This window comes from Cyprinodon variegatus, unplaced genomic scaffold (genome assembly GCF_000732505.1).
Source record: "Cyprinodon variegatus isolate N-32 unplaced genomic scaffold, C_variegatus-1.0 Scaffold353, whole genome shotgun sequence".
NCBI classification, from domain to species: domain Eukaryota; kingdom Metazoa; phylum Chordata; class Actinopteri; order Cyprinodontiformes; family Cyprinodontidae; genus Cyprinodon; species Cyprinodon variegatus.
The window spans coordinates 185,130-209,716 of NW_015150806.1; the positions used below are offsets into that span (position 1 = coordinate 185,130).

At 36.7% G+C, this 24,587-nt stretch overlaps 1 protein-coding gene across 2 annotated transcripts in view; it reads left to right on the top strand.

Annotated features, from left to right (window-relative positions):
• fgf14 (fibroblast growth factor 14) overlaps window positions 1-24,587 on the top strand; it is a 154,269-nt gene that overhangs the window by 79,447 nt on the left and 50,235 nt on the right. Inside the window, exons 1-2 of one of the 2 annotated variants that reach the window (XM_015385982.1) lie at window positions 9,910-11,081; window positions 23,408-23,518. In XM_015385982.1, the coding sequence (XP_015241468.1) occupies window positions 10,889-11,081; window positions 23,408-23,518 (304 nt within the window). In that variant the 5' untranslated portion in view covers window positions 9,910-10,888. Of the gene's footprint in view, window positions 1-9,909; window positions 11,082-23,407; window positions 23,519-24,587 lie in introns of those variants that run through there. The other variant, XM_015385981.1, reaches the window with a different exon arrangement.

A 24,587-nucleotide genomic window follows, 5' to 3' on the forward strand; every position in this document is an offset into this window, starting at 1 on the left:
CAGAAGAAACCCTTTCTTCTATCAAAAAATTAAATGATCTTCAGAGGAACTATTATAGATATGCATTGCTGTGTTATAGCCTAGGCTGGGTTCCAGTTCCTCTCTGTTCTTCATGGAGTTTTGCAAGTTTTCGCTGCACATTTCTGAGTTTTTTCAGGTACTCCATTTTCCGGCAGGCAAACTGTTATGCTGACTGAGCTCTCTAAGTCTCTTTTAAATGTAAATTTATGTGTGTGCTTCCTTCTCTGCATCTGTGTTGGTCTTTGATGAACTAACAACCTGCACAAGGTTCAACATGAAGCTTTTCCAATGACCTATTGAGATAAGCACCAGGCCCAAAACTATGACAGTGTATGATTAAGCAGATATAGACAAAGGAATACAAATGGAAAACCTTTTTGTGTGTAACTTCTATAAACTTTCCTAGAATTGTTAATGTAGGATTCCAAATCATAGATAATCCACATGCAAGACTTTCCTTCATAACAATTAGCCTCTTCACGACTGAAGTCTCTGACATATTCAGTGCTGTGGCGACATTTGATCCATGACGGCATTAATGGGTGTTGTAATGTCTGCTGGTTAATCACTGCTATCATACCAGAGTGCTAACCTCATCTCTCCAAAGTAATCACAGCTCTCTGCATCCCCTTGTCACTTCCATTATCTCACCATCTCTTGTTCAAATACACATTTTTCTGTGGTGACAGGGTGTCATCTATGTTTCTCAGACTTTCCTTTCAGAGTAAAAAAGGTCATAGTGCAAAACCTGCATGATGATGATTACAACTATAATTTTAAATCATTACTGATGTCGTTAGTCTTTCACTGTCTCTTTGCGAGAACTTCATTGGTTTTCTTCATCAGGTCAACTCACCAGAGGTTTTATTGCTGATATACACTTCATGTCATATGAAGACACCTTAATGGACCTCTGGGAGGGAAACATTTAAACGGGAACCATAAAAAACTGCTTGTCAGAACCGCTCTTGTAGGAGTTGTTTTGATCCATTAATAATAGGAAATTTGTCATGCAGTTTTAAAATGTGCCTCTATCATGTATAGACATGCACATCTATGCATTTATTAGGACAGCAGCTTGTTTCACTTTGTAATTAAGGCAGTATCACTGTTTTTTAAAGCCTTTTTGTTGCAGTTTATTAATAATACAGGTTGTTATGAGACAGTATGCATAAAATACGTCAAAGAAATAAACAGAAACACATGAATGTGCTTCTTTTGAGTCAGTTTCAAACTCCCGTGATTCATTATTTAGGTTTGCAAAATTTTCAAGCTAGAAAATTCCAATGTTTGTAATGTCAGCGTTGTATCATTAGAAAGGGATTTCATCTGTAAACATTAGATCTGGTCTGATATCAGATGGTGAGATGGTGAGAAAGAAGGTGTGTGTTTGCATTAGAGATGCACTGATCCAATACCTGGATACCATATCGGCTCTGATATAGACTAATTAGCAGCATCGTATATCAGTAATTCGATATCAGATATTGTAGATCAGATCCACTTTACATGGAACTTTTATTTCTAGTGGGGAGTGGTGCCCTAGTGGTTAGGGCATAGAGCTTAGAATCCTGAGGTTATGGGTTGGAGCCCCACTCCCACTGCCTGCCACTCTGCATCTCTGAGCAAGACCTTTAACCCCACACTGCTCCCTGGGATCAGTGTGGCCTCATGATGGCAGCCCACTGCTCCTCAAGGGGATAGGTTAAATGCAAAGGTAAATTTCTCCAATGTGAGATCAATAAAGTTCAATTATTATTATTTCTTTTTGCTGCTTATTTGTTAATAAATGACAAAGTATATTTATATCTGTGTTCATTTGTTACCTTATTTTAAACAATATTTATGTCAAGGCTAAAACCTTCACTCACATAGCAATATTTATAGTTCATTTATTCAACAGTTCAATCAGATCGATATAGGATACACATGTGTTACATGGCATTATATAAAGCTTTGAAATGTACCACTGGTTGTAGAACTGTGAACATGTGAACTTTATGACTACACTAAGTTTGTTTTCAATGGCCTTGAAATTAAATGCACATACAGTCAGCTACTGTTGTTGGAAGCTGCAGACCAAAAAGAAATAGCATAATTTATCAGGCGCGGATACCTGTGCTGATAAAAGAAGGTTCTGAAGGCAGAGGGGAGTATCTGGATTGGAAAAGCTGTGTATTGTGAGAAACAGACCAGGGAGTTCACAATGTCTATCTTAAAAAAAGATAAGGTGACTTAGAATGCTAGTGAATGCTTCTGAACATTTTGAGGAAAAGATGTAGGTTTTTGTCCTGTCTCATGGATATATCCATTTCATAAATAAATGTGTTGAATTTAATGTCCATCTCCTTTTAATTTGTTACTTCTCTCGCTATCAGCCAAATTAATCCGGGGAGGTGATGTAGGAACAGAACAGACCTTTCTGATATTTCACATAAACACTGCCAATAATGATCAATAACAGTTAATAATTCCTGTGTAAACATGTTTTAGTTTGACTAGATGTATAACGGGAACAGTCATGTCCTCAGGCTATCCTCTAGGCTCCAACCTTTGGTTATTCACATTACACCTATGCTCCTTTCAGGTGGTAGCTGAGCAAGGAGGCATTAGATTAAATCAACTTTCAGAAAAAAATAAATACAAATAAAATGGCTACCACTCTTAGGAATCATTCACCCTACTTTGGCCTTTATAGATAATCAAACCAAACTCTTTGTCCAAAGTTTTTACCTCTTCAACGTCTACATTTACTAAATTAAGTTCTGCATGCTGCACTAGGTAAATTCCTTTTCATTAGTATTCTGTTTTATCCTTCCATTATTTAAATCCACCTCCATCACCTGCATCTGTGAATTATTTATATTTACACCTATGGACTTTATGCTGAAGTCAGGATGTACCTTGTTTTTGCATACCTGAGCTTCAATCGAGATATTAACTTGCTGAGAGTCGAACAAAATGCATGTACCCACACACACACACACACACACACTTTATGTCAGGTTTCAGCTTCAGAAGGAGGCCTTGCCAAAGGAGCTTGAACTAATTGATATTCTCCCATAGTGTTCAGGGCTTCTCCGAGGAACCTCACTCTGCAGTGCTGCTGACAAGGCACATTTCAGCACTGCTGCAAACTTAGAATAGGATCAAAAGATGTAGAAGGGTGCTTGAGAGGGAGGGAAGGAGATGTGTGACCAGGATGTTGAGACGGGCTTTTTTTTTTGGTGCTTTCATGTATTTATTTATTTTTTTTTCCAGGGTTTTATTTAGCCACCACCACTAGCTCCAAGTTCTATCTCTGCAACTTGGGTTGAATGGCGGTTTTCTTTTTCTATATGTGGACCCTTTAAAATTCATACCATCTACCTTTAAAATATATTTATTTTTATTTCACACTTACAGTTCCAAAAGACCTAAAATAACACTTTTATTACTTAAAAAAAAGCTTTTTTCTTTTTTAGAATTTTCATTCAAATTTACCCAACAAGGAACAGCATTGAATGAACTTTTGTTTTGCAGTTTGGGTATAGGCTACAAGTGGAGCTAACTGTTTGACACTGCTGTGCTAAATTAAAGTCTCTGTGGGACAGCTTCACGCCCTGGCACTACTCTAACCTCTCAGCTGAAGGATGATGAAGATGGTTTACATTTACAACAGACATCTTTTACAAAAGCTGCGCTCTTGGGAAATTTTTGTAATACTTTGTTTCAGTCCTTTGTGTACTTTGTGGAATTTTTTATTCTATATAAGATGATAGAAAATTTCTTTAAAATATGTAAGTAGACTTAAAAAAAGTAGGTGTTGTTCTATGTGTAGCTAACTGGTTTAAAATGACATCTGTATGCCGTCATTGAACATTTTAAACAATGATTGGAGATCCACCAATCACACACTTAATCACAAACCCCTGCAGCCAATCAGACAGATCCATCTCATATATTAAATTGGTACTAGCTGCACTTTATGCACACTCTCTTCACACATGATTCTACAGTGCATTTCTTTGTAAATAAATTTAGGATGTTTTATGCAGTGTGTAAATGTTTATGATTTTCTTTAAAGGGTTTCTTTGCTTTTTTTTTCTTCTAAGAGCATGTTTTTTGCATGATTTATAAATTTTCTGCATGTGTGCTGGCAGCAAACATTCTTACATACAGACAGCAAATCAAGGGTCTGCTACAAAACCTGTGTACTGGTGCGGATGAGTATTTCTTAGTTGAACCCTGATGCAGAAGTAAAAGCACAGAACCAGAAGAATGTTGAGAGAGTCCAGAGCAGCTTAGTGACTATAAGGACTTGTGACTGCAGGAGAAAAGATGCTGCAGACCAAGGAGTTACACAGTTTTCCCGCAGTTTTCTAAATTTAGTTAGTTAGTTAAATTTAATTAGTTTTCTAAATAAATCAATATCCTCTAAAGTAGAGCAACTCAATTTCATCTAGATTTATGTTTAATGAAATTATTAATAGCTTGTCACTTGTTACAAAAAATACCGTAGAACCTTTCAGTGACCTACTAAAGCTCATCTGCTGAAATGTCAAAAACAAAGCAACACAGAGTCTAAATTCCAAACTCTATTTTGGCAGAGCATTTATAGCTGAAGAATCTTTTTTATGTTGAGATGCAAAAGCCAGAAATATTCCAGCATTTGGCTTCAAATCACAGATTCAGACACATGCAAAGGTTACAGGATTGAGTGCAAGGCTACGGTACACTTCCAATCTAAAAGTTTCCTCTTTAAGTTTTTTTTTACATATGTTAAATTTGTTTGTTCTGTCAAATCATAAAATAAATCAAAATGTCAGCTTTGAAAAAATGTTTGAAATTCTAAAATATGAACTTTCCTTAACGCATTCCTTAACAAACTCTTAATTTCTGCATAAGATTTCAATCTCTTTGCTGTTAATTGTCTAACCACAGAAAAAAAATGCTGTAATAAAATTATCTCAGTCACTCCATCCATTTTCAGTCAGCACTTTCACTTTCAACTCCCCCTAGCTGATGTGGCCTGATTGGTCTTTCCCATCACAGCCAGTGCTTCCCGAAAGCTAACCACAAGAATGAGCTTTTTGCTTAAACAAAAAAAATATTTTTTCATCCATTTTTCTTTAAAATGTGGTTTTCAGGATCCAGGTTTTATTTTTTTAGTGTAGACTCCATGTTCAACACCTGCCCATTTACTATAGCCTCTTATCACATGCTGATCTATAACAACTCATGTTGTCTTCTTTGACCATGATCATTTGTGTAAGAATAACAGTTTTTTTTATCTTTTTTTTTTCTCAATGAATATTTCGTTTTAAATATTTGCTTGAAATTGCATGGGTCGAACAAAAAACACAGCCATATAGCCAAGAGTCCTTAGCTTCTCCACTCAACTTGTACGTTTGGCTGTGTATGGGTGTATTATCAATAAGACTTTAGAAAAGAATCAGCAATCAATTGCAGTAAAGTCTATATATTTAATTACACAAAGATCAAATTTAAATAGGATATTTGTAACTATTTCAATTTAAAAGAATAGATCATGCATAATGTTTCACTTACTGCTGTTGTGGCGGGTGCTCAAATCATGACCCTGTGAACTTTTTCAACTTTCTCTAAACTGCAGTAACCCCATTCATAATATTCATTTTCCTATGTGAATCGATTTATATTTGCTCTCTGGTTAGCTTGTAGTATTACACTCATTTAAACAAATGAGACAGATACACAAGCCCTGGAGGGTACTTAGAGTCCATAAGGGGCTCTTTGGGATTTTTATGTCTTCTGAAGATGGATTCCTGACAGCATATTTATTTAAAATGAAATATGCATTTGGAGGACAATAAAAATAGAAGAGGAAAACTATGTATGTAACAAACACATAACTCATCTGTAATTGAATACATTTTTAGTCTTTCATAGTGCATAATTTAGATCTATTAATCTTCTTTTATTTCACCGGGCCAGGGAAGTGCTGAGTGCAGCAGCCTGTTTTGCCCCATCAGGATGTGCGATTAAAAAACATGGCCCTGAAGGTAAGTAGCAGCAGTAATCAAATGGGTTGTTTACCCCTAGTTTCTGCTGCGTGACATTTGCTCTGCCCCAGCAGCAGGACATCTAACAGAGCTAATTTCATTTCCTTTAGAGGAGATTGGATTTAAATGTCCTGACCTGATGAGGCTGATGCTGCGTTCATTAAGGCTTCTGTTTTCTGCTAAATGAGTGCAAATGGGATTGCAATGTTTACCATGCAGGTGAAGTATGATTCCTATAGTGTTAGCTGATTATCTTTGGAAAACAGTTTGTGAAAGATAACAAAAAAGAAAAAATACTTAGATCTTTCCTTATGCTGGTTTATGTCTTCAAATTCCTGCCTATGGAAACGTTTTGTCAGATCGTATTTGTAGTAATTCAAGACTGAAAGCTTAGACAAAGTGTCAAAATGTGTTCATCTTAATGTCTTTCTTCTCTGCACTAACTAAGGGAATGAATTAAGAGTTTAAGGCATTTGTGAACAAATTAATGTGAACAGCTTAGGGCAGGCTGTCTGGTTAAACTAACCATATTAGATCTTTTAAGAGGAGAGTATAAATGGGGCATTCAAGCCTCCTATAGGAAGAGCTCGACTTAGAAATGGAATGGGATTGCCATGGACTCTCATACGTTCACATACAAAAGGAGAAAAAATGTAGGTATGATTGTTTTTTATAATTTTATAAAGGATTTAGCAACACATTTGACACTTTGAGGTGGGTTTCCTCTGATTAAAAGTTTATGATAAACTTCAGAGGGACACCTTTGGATGTACATGATTTTTACACTTACTAGGCTAGTATATTCAGTGCATCCGATGCAAAAATATGAACAGTGTTTTTGTTTTGTTTTTTGTTATTTGTCTTGTTTTTTTGTGTGTTCTGTGTTCTGTTTATGAGCAACCACTTATTAGTAGTAAAGTACAATGGAACATAATGGTGTTGTTAAAATTATGGTACTTTTTGTCTTTTGTAAAGAAATGTCACTTTGTATTTTTTTTTTTACTTTTTTTTGTTGCTGCTGGCGTGTTACTCTTTTCACTTACAAAATTTTTTTCCTAAATCAAAATTACAAGCATGATGAATCAGCTTTTTCCTTTTTTTCACAATAGTTATATCTTATAAACAGGTTGCTGCAAAGTTAAGCATTTCCCAAGATACTTCCTTAGACAACTGTCCTCAAGTTATTACAATATTTAGTCTATTTTGCAACATATAGCAATCCGACTTCAATGAAACTGTATTTACCTTAACCCAAATCTTACTGAATGTTTTAATCAAACCGGTTTAAAATAAATGTGAATCAATTTAGATTTACAAATAAATTAGACCTTTGTGTCTTGTAAAGTATCTTGAATTTAAATGTTTGTTAATTTGAGTCTATACAGTATCGTGTTGATGTATTGTAGATGCATTTTCCTTGAATGTTTTGACATTTATCAATATTACAAATACAAACCAGATAGTGTTTTATTGGCATTAAGTGTCATAGACCAACACAAAGAACTACTTTTTCATTTGTAAAATATTTTGTGTTATGTCTTTACCAGCATTTCAGATCTAGAAAAAGACATTTTTGCCCGAATATTGATAAATTTGTACCACCTAAATCAGATTGGGTGGAGATTATCTGCGAGCAACCATTTTACAACTCTTTTCTTATTGGAATTTAGGTGTGGCAGTTTATGGTGTTTTTCTGACATGTTACTAACCTTAGCTTTAATACACCCCCTAGTAGCTCTGGTATTTACCTGTGTGTTTAGGCTCATTGTCCAGTTGAATGGTAAACTTTCCCCATATTTTGCAGCCTCTAGGTTAATTTTTCGGTCTTTGTCGATGTTAAGTTAAGTCTATCAACACATCAGATCTTATCTGAATCCCTTTGTTTGCCAAAGAACGGGATCTCTACAGCAAAACACTGCCATCACCATATTATCCTGTGTGATGTTTTCAATGTGATGTACCTGGTTAGCTAACCTTCACACAAGGACTTTTCCATACAGGCTAAAGAGTTTAGTTTGAATCCAGTCTGACCAAGCAGCACTGCTTATATTTTTTTAATGGCCGTCTATTTGCTGGATTTATGGAGCATTTTATCAATAATTTCTCTTTTACCATTTCCCCCTGAGCTGTGAATCTTCATAGCTCATCCAGGGCAGTGTTACATATCACTATTAAACATTAATAGTGCTGTTTTTACAAGCCTTTTAGTCTAAGGCTGAAAGGCCTCATCTTGGTGGGTTTGTAGTCATTCCATGCTGTTGATTTTGTTGATTTTTAGATTTTTAGACATCGACACAGAGCTTGGGATATAATCACAACTTATCACAAATGTTGGCCAAATCTTATTGTAAGGAATCAGAGAAAGTACTGTAGTTGAATACCACAATTGAATTTTTTAATAAAATAAAAATAAAAAGTAATTTCTATTCACAACCAGCTACTTTGTGTAGTTCTGTGACATTTTAATAAGCCTATTAAAATCTTTATTTTTGTAACATGACAAAAAGTAAACAAAAAATAAAAAATTGGAGTAGGGATAACTTGGGTAACATTACTGGCAAATAAACAAAACTAAATTGAGTTTATAAAACATGTTTTAGAAAATGTTTTGGAAAATGTAGTTTTTTAATACAATAACGACTTTTTCCAGAGCTTTTCAATTAACTTACTACACATATGTTGCCCAGTCTCGCGCTGCAGCAGGTCCAGAGTAGAATAAGAAATGATATAGAAGTGAGAAATTAGATCAAACATCCTCTCCTGATTCACCTTTGTGCCAGTGCTGATTTGAAATACTGCTTTGGGACCATTGTTGAGCTGACAGTGTCCGCTGCTGGCTGGACCGTTTACTGCATCCCTCAGAGAGCAAAGCCGGAATATGCTGGTCAAAAACTGCTGTACAATACCTTGTCTATTTCCAAAAATTCTGAGATGGAATACAGCCTAAATTATTCATGAAAAGAACCTTACTCTATACTTTACAACAATCAAAAAATTAGTTACTGTTCATTGCAGACTCCAGCTATGGGAGATTAAGCTGTTTATTTAAAATCCAATTACTGCTATTTTTCATTAATTTTGGGCTATGTTATTCCCTCCTTCATACAGCTGCATACCAACAGGTGAGCTGGACATGCTGAAAATAAACACACAAAAAGGGAGGTTCAATGCAACACAGCAATCCCCTATGAGCCCACATGTTTAATTACAGCCACAAACAGCAGATGGCTCTCTTGAGTTTTAATTTCTTTTTGCTTGAGATCGAGGCTTAGGTGTATTTATTATCTTTAAACCTATTTAGTTGTTTTCTTTCTTTATGGGTTAGTTTTATAAACGTTTTTTTTTTATGATTGTAGATCAAAATGTACAGTGGGATGAGAGCCCTGGGTGCAGAAGGGCACCTTATTGTTACAGCTTTCGTATAAGCTGCAGCCGACCTTTCAGGTGAGGGGTTTTTGTGTAGAAAACGTCTCCCTCCATTTCAGTAAGGACCTGAAATGACAGGCGCTATCCGTGGTGCTGAAGCTACGCATGAACGTCGGAGCGCTTGGACGGTGTGCTGTGACATTTTCTAGTTTTGCTCTTATTAAAACAAACTTATGTCACTCCATAGCTTTTTGATTTTGTAAATCTTAAAGGTGCATAAAATAATTTAAGGAGGATAAAGCAAAATGAGATCTGATGTTACAGGGAGCAGAGCGAAAATATACAATATACCTCCTCAACTCCTGTTAAACCTTTTTCTCCCTCCCTTAGTGTTGAAAAAGGAGGGGGGACGTCCTCGCTTAGTCGGGCAGTCAGTGGTTAGGACTTGTTGATGAGGAGGATTTAGTTGGTCTGGGGCGTACAGGCTAAAAACCCACCACTGATTATCACTTCACATCCTTTGCCCCCGCTCATCGAGCGTGGGAAAATACATCGTCTAGGTTGTCAGTGGCTTTTCTTCCCAGATTCTCATTTCGCCAAGGATCGCCTTAGAAGCATCACCCTCTCAGATGTCATGGGTCATGCAATGCGCTGATCTTCGGGGAGTTTACATTTCTATATCAAAATACTACGCAGACGTCATCTGCAAGGCGCTCAGATCAGCTCCCCCCTTTCTGCTCAGTCTGACTGTCACCGGACTGAGATTTGCAGAACATTTTCGGAGGAATGTCCAATAATTGCGGAGCTCTCCGATTTTGCGTATTTTTCTGTGAAATGTGCAACTCTTCTGGGGAAGCTGTCGTGGATATCCTTTTGCAAACTTCGCGTCTCGCCTTGGCTTTTCTGCTCTCAGCCGGGTGGTTATCTTCGTAGGAGGTGCCTGTGTTTGTTTAATTGCCCGGCGGCGCACATGCACAGGCGTCCCCACTGGCCGAGCTGTGCTGCCATTCGTCTGACAGAAGAAGGAAAAAGGATAAAACAGAAGATAAAAAAAGGGAAAAGAGGGTCGAAGATATTTTTCTCCCCATTTAGAGTCCCGCAAGGACGCAGTGGAGCTTTTAAACATTTCTAAAGACGATTGACTGATTGAGAGCAAATGCAGGCTACAGGTATGAATATTCTTCTGAGATCTCCATGCGCATGAGTTGGGCTTTTTTAATCAAGCGCGCTGTCACTGATGAGCGGGATTGCTCATGAAGATGTTAAATTGTTCCATCATGCTCAAGAATATTTCGAATGATAATTGGATCAGGTTTAGTATCACAAATATCATGTAGTGTTTGAACAAAGGAGGAAAAGCCAGCAATCAGAAATACCTTTCGCAGCCGGTATGGGACTGTGACCCGGGCTGTGAGCTCCGTGAGGTGGCGGTTCTCTGCGCGCAGACTGGACCTGTGCGGTTGTGACATTTCCGAGCCATGGCCGCTGCCATCGCGAGTGGGTTGATCAGACAGAAGAGGCAAGCGCGGGAGCAGCACTTGGACAGACCCTCCACCAACCGACGGAGGAAGAGCCCCAACAAGAACAAGGGGCTCTGCAATGGGAACCTGGTCGACATCTTCTCAAAAGTGCGCATCTTTGGGCTCAGGAAAAGGAGGCTACGGAGACAAGGTCTGGAAACTTCAAAACTTAAGTGTTTTGTTTGTGAGCATATGGACAGATATGCAGTAATCAGTGATCAAAATCAGCCAATTATTATTTGATGATTAGCTCTGAATGTTTATTGACATGTAGGATTAAAAAACATATATATTTTTGCATCCTATTATCAAGATAATCTAAAATCTAAAAATTTAGAATCTAAATTTAAATGTCAGAACCTATTATTTATGTTTACCTTAGAATTAAATAATTGACATGGTTAAAATAGCTAAATTGGGCACTCAAACTCTAAAAAAAAAAGACATCATAAGCCAATTTTCCATTAATCATCTCTGATCAAGCGATCAGATTAATATTTCCCCCCTCCTATTCAATAACTATAAAGCTAATCAAGTTTCACCATATATAGCCTTTAAACCTATGTAGCAAGTTGCATTTCTTAACTGAATTAAATAGATCTAATCAAGAATTTGATACAGATCTGGAAGAAATTGTAATTATTTTATTTCCTGTTGGGTAAAATAATATCACCTGTTTTTTTTGGATTTGCCTTTGGAGAAGAACTTTGGAATCATTAGTAAAGGCCTCTAATATTTTGAGACTGGCAAAAACCTGATTGGTGCTACACATCGGCTTTTTGAAATTGGTGTAAATATGGCCGCACATACAACCTTGGTGTAATGACTATTCACTGTTGGAGATCAAAATATTGTTCCTCGTGGTAATCAGCAGAATAAAAAGTGAAATAAATCATTATTACCCCATTTTTAAATACATTAAACTTATAAATGTTTAGGTTTTCTGTTGGAATCAGAATACTTTTTCTATTCAAGAATATAAACAACTTTTTTTTATGTTATATCGTCCAGGCCTTGGAATGAAATATTACTTGTCAGCTGTAACAAAAACGACAAGTAATAACATCCATCATGTTACATTTTTATGTTCAATGAAGAGAAAAGATAAGAAAATATTTAGGGCTATGGTCTTCAAAGTCTGTTGGCTGTTATTTCTGTTACTTATGTGCTGAATTTTATAGAACATGATAAACTAGAACCATTAAAAGTTAGGATTTGCAAGTGAAAAACAAACAAATAAAAGAGGAGAAATCATATTTCTACAATCAGTGTAAACAGGTGATAAGAGAAGTACTGAAGAGTTGGCCAAAGATTGATATGGGTCAAATGTTCACTTGAAAAGCTCTGACTGGTAATCAGCATGCTTGATCACCTATGCTTTTTTGTTTGTAATGCATAAACAACATGAAGATTGAAACACCCTTTTTTTAGTTTAGCAAAAAACATCTATAATGCCTTTTATCCATAAATTCTCATGCTCCTGTTCTTCTGTTATTTTCTCTTTTTTTCTTTCAGCACATTTCACCAAATGTGTTGTTGTAGGACTTATAAATGGAAAAATAGGTCTAACTTTAAAGATAATATATGTTTCAGGAAAGATCTGGTCGGTGTATCTTTGGATTTTGCACTAAGTACAGTATAAAGCCAAGGAAACATTTTGCATTTCATTCATGAAAAAAATCTAAAGAACAAGAAGATGATGAAATCTTAGTTGTGAGCATGAAAAAAGTTAGGAATTGGAGACATTTTTCTCTAAATCATCTACATTAAATAATGTAGATGATTTAACCAATCTGTCACAGCTGCTAATCTGTAAAGAGCATGCTATTTTTATAGCATGGATATACAAAAGTTGTTGAATTTACTTATAGCCCAACTAAAGATACCAACCGATTAATGGACACACTAAGTTTCATGCAAGTCCAAAACTGTCACCATCTTGAGCAGAATTAGGGTTAAACTTTTCAAACAGACTGTTTTTCACCAATGCAGGGGCGCTTAGAGGCCTCTTGCTCAGGCAGATATTTACTGCAATTATGAAAATGTCAGGAATATTTAAGCTGTAACGTGGCAGCCTGGGATTTTTAAAGAGCACTGTCAATAATTATTTCAAAGCTGCTAATGACGTTGAAAAATTACAATAAATTCAAAAAGGAAAGTTGGGTACATTTGAATGATTGCAGTGATTCTTTAAAACTAATCATGCATCAAACCTGTTGCTTCAGATCCACTTAAACTATGGCCGATTGACAAGATACTTAAGATGAACCATCCAGACTGTGCCTTAGTTAAAGAAAGTGCAGATGCATTGTTTAGTCATTCATCTTCTCCACAAAAGAGAGCCATTTTGATTGGTGAGTCCCTCTCGTGTTCCCTGCTTTCACATTTGAGCAACATGATGAAATGTCTCCTTTACTAAATCCCACTGATTACATGGATTAAAAGGGCTTTGATAGAACAGGATTCATATAATAACCACAGAGGACACATCTGGACACAGGTCAGAGTTCATAATAATTGGAGGTTTAATAAGTTATCCTTTAAGCTGCTGTGTCATAGTACGGCTCCGTTTTTCCGTGGTCAGCGGTTGTCCCTCTTCTGTTGACCTGTGGAGCATCACTTGGTATTCGGAGCAGAGATCAGAAGGTCCCCAGTATGGACAGAGTGTGGTGTTATGTTTGGCTGAGTCTCTTTATGTGCAATGGACTGATTAATCTGTTAGGCAGATGTCCCCATCAGCTATGGAGGTCCAAAGAGAAAAAAAAAGGAAAGATAATCAAACGTGAATATAATAATCAAATGTATTAAAAAAGTATACATTTAATTAAATCTGGCAATAATAAAGATAAAGATGATGAAAATACATTGACATCTAAACTCAATATAAAAATTTCTTTTTTTAAATCAGTATTTTTAAATTGTGACACCCCAGCTCCCAGAAATTCACAGAAGTAATGGAAAAGCCAAAGGAATGAATCTTCTTTCCATTTGTATAACTACAATCAGAGCTGACTCTTGCTTTATGTTGTTTTAATTGTATTTTGTTTACGATTACAGACCATATAAAAAGATGCATAATTTACTACAACCACACGAGAATCTACAAAAATGACCTAATATTTTGCTGTCATGGCAGGCTTTTCCTTTTAAAGTCCTGTGCAGTCCACATTTTTCACTCCTCATCCTATTTTTCATCTTTTTCACCATGTAATCACCAAAGCACACAGATTTTAAGGACTAATTACTTGTTTAGTGTACCCAACTCAATATAAACCCTTAGAGACTTCATAGACCTTTTGTTTTTCTGGGTTATGTTGGCCGTATGCACGACCAATCTTATGTGTCGTGAGACCAGCGCTTCCCAAGTGAATACAAAGAAAACACTTTGACAGCTGAGCCGAGAACAGAGCACCTTTCTGCCATTCAGCTGGACAGATATAGATTGAAGTCAGATTCAGAATCCCAATGAGATGTGTAAAGATGACAGAGTGAGGGTGACTTAAAAGAAGCCCTATGTCCTGTATTCCTTTTGGCACCATATATTGATCTTTTGAGTGCAGCAGTACTGTAGTTTTTCTTTTTTTTCTGTAGGCTGGCATGACTGACTCTGACATATTTTGTGGTTTTTCGTCTTTCGATTGGCTTCAAACTTATTCCATCCAATCTTCACGATATGTTAGTTTGCTTTTGATTTATTTCCACCATAAAAACGTCTAAGTGGAAAAATGATGGTCTGTTGTTCTAAAATAAAGATTTATTGCTTTTTATGTTCATTATAGAACACAGATGTGGTCTCTGTCCTTCTCTGGCAACTCATGGGATATGCCTGGAACACTTTGCATCACATTTGCTTTGATTACAAATCCTTCTTGTGTTTTGATGGCTGATGCATAGCTGCTGTTTTTTTTTTTTTTTTGTTAGTTGGTTTTATATATTTATATTCTTCATCTTATGAGGATTAAATGCAAGTTCTAAATCCTGTTATATTCAAATCTGGTAAGTGAGTTCTGGCTCCATCCAGCTGTGGGTCATAATCCCACTTCTCTGAGTCTAATTATCCCAGCAGATTAGATTCATAAACCATAAAATCACATTGCCCAGATCAGACTATTAGATTAGTTTGCATGATCTAGAGATCTTTCCTAGATGATTGGTCTCCTGCACGATGAATGTTTGTTCCACCACAGTGTTGACAGGACCCTGTCTGTTTTGATGGCATATCCATGAGACGTTACTCTTAAGGAGCATTGTGATGGTGGTTTCATTATAATGTGCAGATGCATTGCTTAATAGGAAGATGAATGAGGCTTTAATACAGAATATGTAAGGGAAGGATACCTCTTAAAGGCTGCAAAAAATACTGGTGTTAGAGACATGTAAGAGAGTGGTAGCTGTCATTCTTGCAAAAGTTTGTTTTACAACTAATTAAAGGTGAAACCAAATGCACATTTTTTGTTTTTTAATTTCATATAATTGAGAACTATGTATTTTTTTCACCTTCATCTTCACAATTCAATACGTAGTATGTTGTATACAAAAATTTGAAAATTTTAAATGGCTCAAGAGTTGGAAATGCTTTAGCAAGGCAAAGGGGATATCTCCTTGCTGGTCTGGAAAAGCCCTTTTTTCCAGAAACATCCAAAGTGGGTCAGACAGGACAGAGCTGACAGCGGTCTACAAGTAGTGCTGCAGCTGTGCCAGTGTGGTGTATGTGTATGTGTGTGTGGGCCAGTCCTTCCTTCATGCTCGGCTTGCTTTAAACTGAGCTTGACGTATGTGTCTGCACAAACACAGGAATGACACGACAGAAAATGAGACAAGAAAATGTGGCAAGGGAGTGGAGAGGCCACTTATGGAGAAAAAAAAAATCACACCCTCTCTCTGACAGGCCAATTTATATGTAAAAAGGACCATGGTTGTACACCGGAGCACTTTGAAAACCTGTGCTTCTGATGCACATTGTTTTCCAAGGAAACCCCCCTGCTGATGCCAAACCAGCGCTCTGTTTCCCTAGAAACAGAGAAGTAGACATACAGGGTTTGTGTTGTAAAAAGCACGTAAAAAAAAAACTATACAACATTAATACAACTGGGGGAAGTCTAGCTCCCATCTATAATTAACAACTCCGGTGTTTTGCCTTTCGGGTCATTTCCTTTAGGCATAATTGCAGTTGAAGTTCAAGAAACTGACAAAAGGATAAAGAAAATGCAAATTAAACCCAATTCCCTTCTGACATAGATGCAAGGAATATCACATTTTGTACATATTTGTACATCACCTGTAGATTACATATCTAGAAGTTCACACACAAGATCCAAACCCCAAATATTCCAGGATATGTCATGTATTGAGTAGAAACTTAATTTAAAAAAATCCATGGTGAGAATTTGGAGAGAAGGAATGATGAATGAAGGATTTGGGAATACAGACCATCTTTAACTCTTTAAAGAAGTTAAAGATGGAGGCTTAAAATGGAGATGAGAGACAGATGAGAGATGAAGGAGACAGAATTGAGAGATTAGGAAAGAAAGTATACAGAGATGAGCAGTGAAGGCAGCAAAAAATGACAAAATAGGAAGGGATGAAAAAAAAAGATGAAAGGTAGGATTAAGGATGAATGAGATCAAGGTGAAAGACTGGGGTGTTGCAGATGATGGAGATACAACTGAGAGGTGAATAAATTAAGTATGATTGTAAGACAAAAGAGTTTGGGATAATGAATGGAGGAGGTAGGGATGAGGTATGAGAGATAGACAAGGTAGGGATAAGAAATGATTCAGGTAAGAATAAGGGATGGAGATAAAGGATGTATCAATGAGTGAGGACTTAGGGTGAGTGCTAAAGATTAGAGAAATTAATGAGGAATGAATGGTGAAATTAGGATGAGGAGGTTGAGTTGATAGATGTGAGGTTAAGGGGAAAGTTACGCATCAACTTTATTTATTAAGAACATTTAATACAGATGTCTCTGTCCAAAGTGCTGCACACATCATCATCATTAACAACAACAACAAAAATATATAGATAAGTGTATAAGTTTGTCCAAACAGGTGGGTTTTTAATAGACTTAAAAATGCAAAACAACTGGGCTGTTCCTTAGTCTTGACACAGACAAAGACAATACTTTGTCTACTCTAGATTTCAGCTGATATCTTGGAATAACCAAAGTAATTAGCTAATGTTGATCGAGCTGGAACATGAGCCTACAAGATCTCAGAGAGAAGGAGGGGATATAATCCATTTAAACATAAAAAAAAATATCAGCAAACTCCTAAAACAAATCCTGTAGCTGACTAGAAGTGTTATGGAGTCATGTGCACATGCTATTCTGTGCCTGAAACTAGACAAACTGCAGCATTCTGAACTACCTGCAGGCAATGAAAGGAGGCATGATCAAGCCCACAACACAAAGACTTGTGTAACATTCAAATGACATTTAATAAAGGCATGAAAAGCACAATGCAACATAAGGAAGATGGGGTTTAACTTTATGCAAACACAACTGTAAAAAGTGCAATTTAACAACTTATCTGAAAAGAAGTCCAAAACCAGACTGAGGTTTCGAGCAGACCAATGAGAGAAGCTACTTAGCTTGTCCAAGGTACTGACATCAAACTGATTTCCAAACACAACAATTTTAGGCATTTTTGACATCCGGCCCTTCCTTCAGACATTTAAACAGAATATACACATTTCCTGGAGTCAAAGGCAGATACATTTGCAGATCATCTGTAAAACAATGAAATTGTATCTTATGCCTTCTAAATATTGCTCGAAGTGTCAGCATATACAAAGAAAACAAGATAGGGTTGTCATGATACTAAACTTTTCAACTCGATACCGATACTAAGTAAAATGTTCGATACTCTATATCCTTTTCGATACCACAAGAATAAAAACAAAGACTCTAAAATTCAACAGAAATATTTTCATTACTAAAAAAATACAAGAAATAATAAAAAACAATAAGAAGAATATTTTGAGGTTGTATGCTGTGCACAATATTAAGCAAGCTTGATAAAAAACTTACAAAATTAAAGTTAAGTGTTGCTTCCTTGGCTATGTTTTGCAGACATAACAATGACACTAGCCAAACCAGTTAAACAAAAATAATTATCAGCAGCTGCACCTGTTACAAAAAAAGTCTGAAACTGAAAAATGCACAGAATTATTCAATCACGAAGTGTTCAGAAAGTGCATTTTCCACTATTCTGCACTTTAGATGGCTGTATCGATACTTTTGAAAATGTGTATTGTATCCGGATACAACGTTTCAGTATCGATACTTTTTTGAGTATCGATACTTTTGACAATCCTAAAACAAGATGGAAGGGTTAGGATAGAACCCTGCGTCACTCCACATCAGATATACAGGGACTTACTGTAGATGCACAGAAAAAGACAGACCTACCAGATGTGATTCAAACCACTGTATGCAATACATTTGATTCCAACATGGTTTTAAAGATGTGAAAGCAAGGTTAAATTATCAACACTATCAAATCTAATGGCACTAAATCAATGGACCTGCCAGAATCAATAGTTAACACAAGATCTATAAGAATTCCTAAAAGTGCCATTTCCATGCTGTGGCACAGCTAAAAGCTAGATGTAAGTTTTTATAAAACCAATAAAATCTCAACATGTTAAAAGATTTCCATTGTTCTTGAAAAAAATGTGAAGTTTGAAATTGGCTTCTTCAATAGAGATGTTAAGGAAAAGGAGGACAGCAAAGGAGGATGGTATAAGGATCCGAAATGATGGAGATTGAAGGGAAAGATGATAGACAATTTAGGAATGAATAAGAAATGATAAATTTCCTTTGAAGGGATGAGGGGTGAAAACGATAGGTGTGAAGAATGGAGGAGTTAGGGATGGTGAATGATGAATAAAGGGAGAAGATAATAGTGGTAAAGGAAGAGGTGGTGAATAGATTACTGGTTTTGTGCGAGCGAGGCGTGGCACTGAAACACAATCACCATAGCTAAAGTTAAAATAAACTAAATGTAACAGGTGTGGCTGAGGTGGGTCCCTGCTCCAAAAATTAAAATTTTTACTAATACTAACTGTCACTGGAACATATTTTTACATATAGAGAGAGATTTTCAGTTTTTTTGCATTACAAAGATTTCTCCTGATGTTCATCTTAATCAGCTTGTGAAACTTCGGAGATCGAACCTAAAGGGGGAATCTGTGTGTGGGAGATATACCGGCTATCCCGCCTCAGGAAACAGAGCCAGCATCATATGATTTATAGCGCTATGAAGAAACTTGTCTCACCACAGAACTCACACATGCATGCTCACACACACAAACACAAAGACTTCCTACCCAGCCGCCATGGAGGCAGTTTTAATTATTACAGATTGCTCTCGAGAATCAATCTCCCTCCCCCTCACACACACACACACACACACACACATTGCTTAAAAGCCAGTCAAAGTCCCTGATCGATCTCACATTTGCCAACTTTGTGTATCAACACAAAGGGATCTGCTTGAGAGAATTGTACTCTCATTAAAAATCCATGTGAAAATGTCCGTGTAGCACTGGAATGTTCTTGGGTCTTGCAGAATTGAGGCTTCTGTTTAAAAGAAATGCAGACCAAAACTAAAGTTTGCATTAACATGGTCTTTCTAGGAAAGTGCTCTGTGGATTTGTTTAGGGGTTGCTGGCTTTGCTGATATTTTCCATCTCCACCCATGGAATGAGAATATATGAGAAAATATAATTATATTATATACATAATTCCAGAAAGCACTAGACATCATACGCCTGATTGGTCAATTTACACCCTATGATACCACTGAATACATTTACATTTACCCTCAACTCCCCCATGTTTTTACTTATTGATGTGTTAAAACCAGAAACTTCAATATATTTTCCTTTGGTTTTATGTGATATGGAGTACCAACACAAAAATAAAGTACCAATTCATTCTGAAAAGAACAAAAATATGCATGATTTCCTAAAATCTTAACTTAAAAATCAAAAGCTTGATGTGAATCTGTATTCATCTGCTATTATTCAACACTTTATACTATCTGTAAACATTTTTTGGAGTCTGTCTCTACCGGCTTTTGGTCAGTTCTCTTGTCAAAATATATAAATACTTGTCTTAGTAGCTGGAGCCTGTAAACAGCAGCTTTAAAGTGTTCTCAATTCAAATTCTCAATGGAATTCATGCTTTCACCTAAATCTCTTCACTGTGCTTCTTGAAGCTGTACATCCAACTCCTTCACCATGTTGTTGTTTTTTTGTTTTTTTACATTTCTATATTTTTCTATAATTAAAGTGGCTCTTCCTGGAAATGTACATTGAGTATAATAAATCACTGAAGACAGACCATATTTTCACAAGGCCCTTGCTAATAAAGCTACATACATGTTATATTAAATGGTAAATGGCATGTACTTATATAGCGCCTTTATTCAAGTCAGGAGACTTGACCAAAGCGCTTTACACTACATTCATTCACCCATTCACACACTCAAACACTGATGGTGGCAAGCTACAGTGTAGCCACAGCTGCCCTGGGGCTCACTGACAGAAGCGGGGCTGCCGTACACTGGCGCCACCGGGGCCTCTGACCACCATCAGTAGACAATGCAGGTGAAGTGTCTTGCCCAAGGACACAACGACACTGAAAGTCGGAGTCGGGGCTTGAACCGTCAATCCTTTGATTTCAGGGCAAACTCTACATCCAACGCCACTGTCGCCCTCATATTAACATATGATTCTACAAAATGTATACATTAAATGGTTTAAGCGGTTGTTATTTATCTCTAATTATGTAGGCTACTCCAACATAACAGCAGAGAAACTATATTCTGAGTGCTCTTTAATTGTTGTATATTGTTGTGAATAATTAATAGCTGTATTTTTGTTGTCATGTTTTGTTTGACATACTGACATTAAAATGTCAAAGTAGGATATTCCACATGATGGTGTCCCTGCTGCCACCCTCTGGTTTAGAGAAACAAGAAGAGAGCCTCTTGTTTCAGAGGAGATGAATTACATCCCATTGTGAACAACAAATCACCTGATAGGGGTCCACAGTGGTGGCCAATGCTTGCCCCCCACCTCTAGATCAACCCCTGCTTCATGATTGCTCTGTATTTAGTCCCATTCATCTTTTAATCAAGTCTGACCAGCTTTCCTAGTGCTTTATAAAGTCTTATCAGCTTTATCAAATCAGATGACTTCTTATTTGCCTGTTCACACACATTTGCACGCTGATGGTTCTACACTAGGCTTCATTGTAGCTTCTGTGAGTCAGCTGCATATAGGCTGCTACCCTGCCTGCGCCACCAGGCCAGTTTGATCTTAAGCAACGGGCCAGGTGGATGAGGTTTCTTGCCCAAGGACAAAATAATGGAGACAGAGAGATCAGGGACCCAAACTGGCAACCCACCAGTAACAGAAGGAACCCCTAACTGCTGAAAATAGCATTACCATATGATTACCTGATGGTAATGATATGGTCAGCGTAAAGAAGACCAATTTGATCATTTTTACATGTTGGCAACAAAAGTTGTCCTCGTCTGATTAAAAAACCTTCTGTCACAACTTTCCTCTAGGAATGGGACTTTCAATTACTGTATTTCTTGTCTTCCACAGTTTCACAATTTCTTTTCAACAAAAGGTTTCCCCTTAACTAAAGCACTGCGACTACATTTGTAGATGTTTTATATGGCATTTCTGATAACAATTGCTAACCTGTTGCCTATCTTTCCTCTTATTTTACTGTATGAAGTGCTTTCACTGTACTTATTTTGTTATTCCTCTATTTTTTACTCTGAATTGGGATTTTATTCATCAGGTTATGTGACTTCTGAAGGCATTTGACTCCACTACATTAATTAAGGTGGATCAGAAGCAGTTAAAGAGGAAAGAAGACTAAATACAAACACTGGTCTGATTTTCATCTCTAAATGTTTTTGCAGAGCACAACTGCATCATTTCTTCTTTTGGATGTCTGTTTATTGTTTAGGAGCAGCAGCACAGCCACAGATATCTGTAACATAACAGGGTGGCACAGCAGGATACATATTTTTTTTTTTTAAAGGTTTGATATATGTCACCAATTTTGCTAGTTGAGTAGAGGATGCCCTGATCTGCACAGCCAGACAAAAGCCATAACTCAGTTAGACCCCTTGAGATCTCTCTGTCTCACACTTATACAGATACATGATGTACAGTATACACAGGTGCTTGTGGGGGGAAATGGTTTAATGGGTTGGATGATGTTGAACATATCAGGTAAACACTACCTATTTATCTGTTTCTTGGTTTCATTTCACAGAAAATGCATTAAAAGTTAACGACAGCCTCACTCAGCTTTATAAAAAAAAGCCTCATATTATTGTTCCTTAATTATTTGCATTACTTATTTTAACCATCAACAAATAATGTGACACATCAAAGATGCACTAGCTCTGAGAAGATATTTATTTACTGAAAATATATGGGTAATTCCCCAGTTGGATTAGGGATGGTAAGCAGACTCTTGCATCCCAGAGAGGGTTATGTTGGGTTCATTAAGGGAGTCAGAAAGCCACAAATTAATTCTGATGTCTAAAATTGGATGGTCTAGCTCTGAGCAGGATGGGGCTTATGAGCCCATAAAGGTAGTTTAGGGATTTGCCAGCAGACAGAAAAAGAGGAGGGAGGGGAATGGAACAACATCATGTTTTATGGTATTTTGGAGCTTTTTTTTATTTTTTACAAATAATCTAAAAATGTCACCTAGATTTGTATTCAGCCTTGTCCTGATTCCATGCCTTGCAGAAGGACCTTTTGCTGCATTCTACTTTGCAAAATCCCACAGACCTAAAAATAAGTAAATAAGTAAATTTTTTTGCTAGATTTTCTAATGAATTTACACCTATACCTTAACTCAAACATTGTTATACAAGAATATGCTATGATGGTAAACTACTCCATGCAGGTTTTGCTGCATTGTTTGTGTTTGTGATCTGCTTGGAGCTGATACAATCCCCTGGCAGATTCTCATCAGATTTCTCATCAACATTTATGCAACCTCATTGTCACTGTGAAGAAAAAGCATCCTGATGCTGCCTTTAACCTATTTTACCATAGGGATGGGCTGTTTGAAGTTCTGCAGTTTTACCAAGTTACCAAATTGGACATGGCTATAGGCTCAGGTGCCATTTCCACAAATTTGTTGCCTGTCTAGCTTGTGGCAAACTTAATTTATTTGAGATTAGTTTCAGCATTCTTTCTATTATTTCTTACAAGTCTGATTTTTGTGAGTGCATAGTTCTAAGTAGTCCCAATGAGAATCAGAATCTATGCAGCTCCTCCAGAGCTCCCAATAACATTGTTTGGATATTATTTCACTGCATAACAGGTCTTTATCCTCCAGGGGACATAATTATTCTCTACAGGAAATACTTGTTTCATTTCTACAGGAAGCTTGACTGTTTTCTTTCTCTTCTTTTTCCCGTACAGATCCCCAGCTCAAGGGTATAGTGACCAGGTTATATTGCAGGCAGGGATTCTACTTGCAAATGAACCCAGATGGCTCTCTTGATGGGACCAAGGATGACAGCAGTAATTCCAGTGAGTACGGTGGTGCTATCTTTTAGTCTCTGAGAATAAAAATGTATGTTCTCAGTAATAGAGAAACTGTTGAAAAAAAAAGAAAGACTGTAACCATAACTAGACTGTTTTAAACTTGTATCATTTCAACCCTCTTTTGTCACAATGTAATAATATGAATGTTCAGCACTCCTACTCTTTTAAATGTATCTTTTTGGCGTTTTGCTTTTTGGACTTCTCCAACCCTTTGCTCAATATAGTTCCCCTTAATTTGAAGACTTTGGTGATAAAGTGTCTCCTTTAACTAGTTCCATACTGTAGGAATCACACCAGTTCATCCTTAACTCTGTGGAAGAAAGTTGATCGAAAAGAAGCAGGAATAACAGAGAGTAAAATGGTATTATTGCCTTGTTCCAGCAGTGCTCTTCTGCTGCTTCAGGGAAGGTGGTTAATTTGATTCTTGGACTTGGTGCTAACACTGGCTTGACAGTCAGCATTGTGTCACTTACTGCTGTCAGCAAGAGGAGGTTTGGCACATGTCACATTTGATCAGATAAAGCAAGCTATAGATAGGATTCATGGCATATAAGCTAATGTTATTACAAATATGGTGTGGAAATAGATCTTCGAAGAAATTTAAATCATCTATTTACATTACTCTTTATTTAAAGGTCTCTGATTTTACAAAAACGAAATATTCAAACATTTTGCCAATTATAATATGGTGATGAAGGACACTATGGAGCAAAATAAAGTAAAAAGAATGGTGATATGACTGCCATTTAACAACAAAATACTGTAGACCTGGTTGGATTTGGAGGATGTGAGTCCCAGGGCCAAACCTTTATTCTGTTACAAGCTTTTGTTAAGATATATATGAATTAGTTAGATAAACATTCATTTCAGGGTAGCTTGACCACGTCAAAATATTTTTCAATAATGTTTCACATTGTAGAACTTTCTAAAAAAAAACAAAAACAAAACAAAAAAAACATTAGCAAATTGATGTGGAAGAAAGTATTTGGTCAATAACAGGAGTTAAGCTCAATATTTTGCAGCATACGTTTGTTGGCAGTAATAGACAACATTT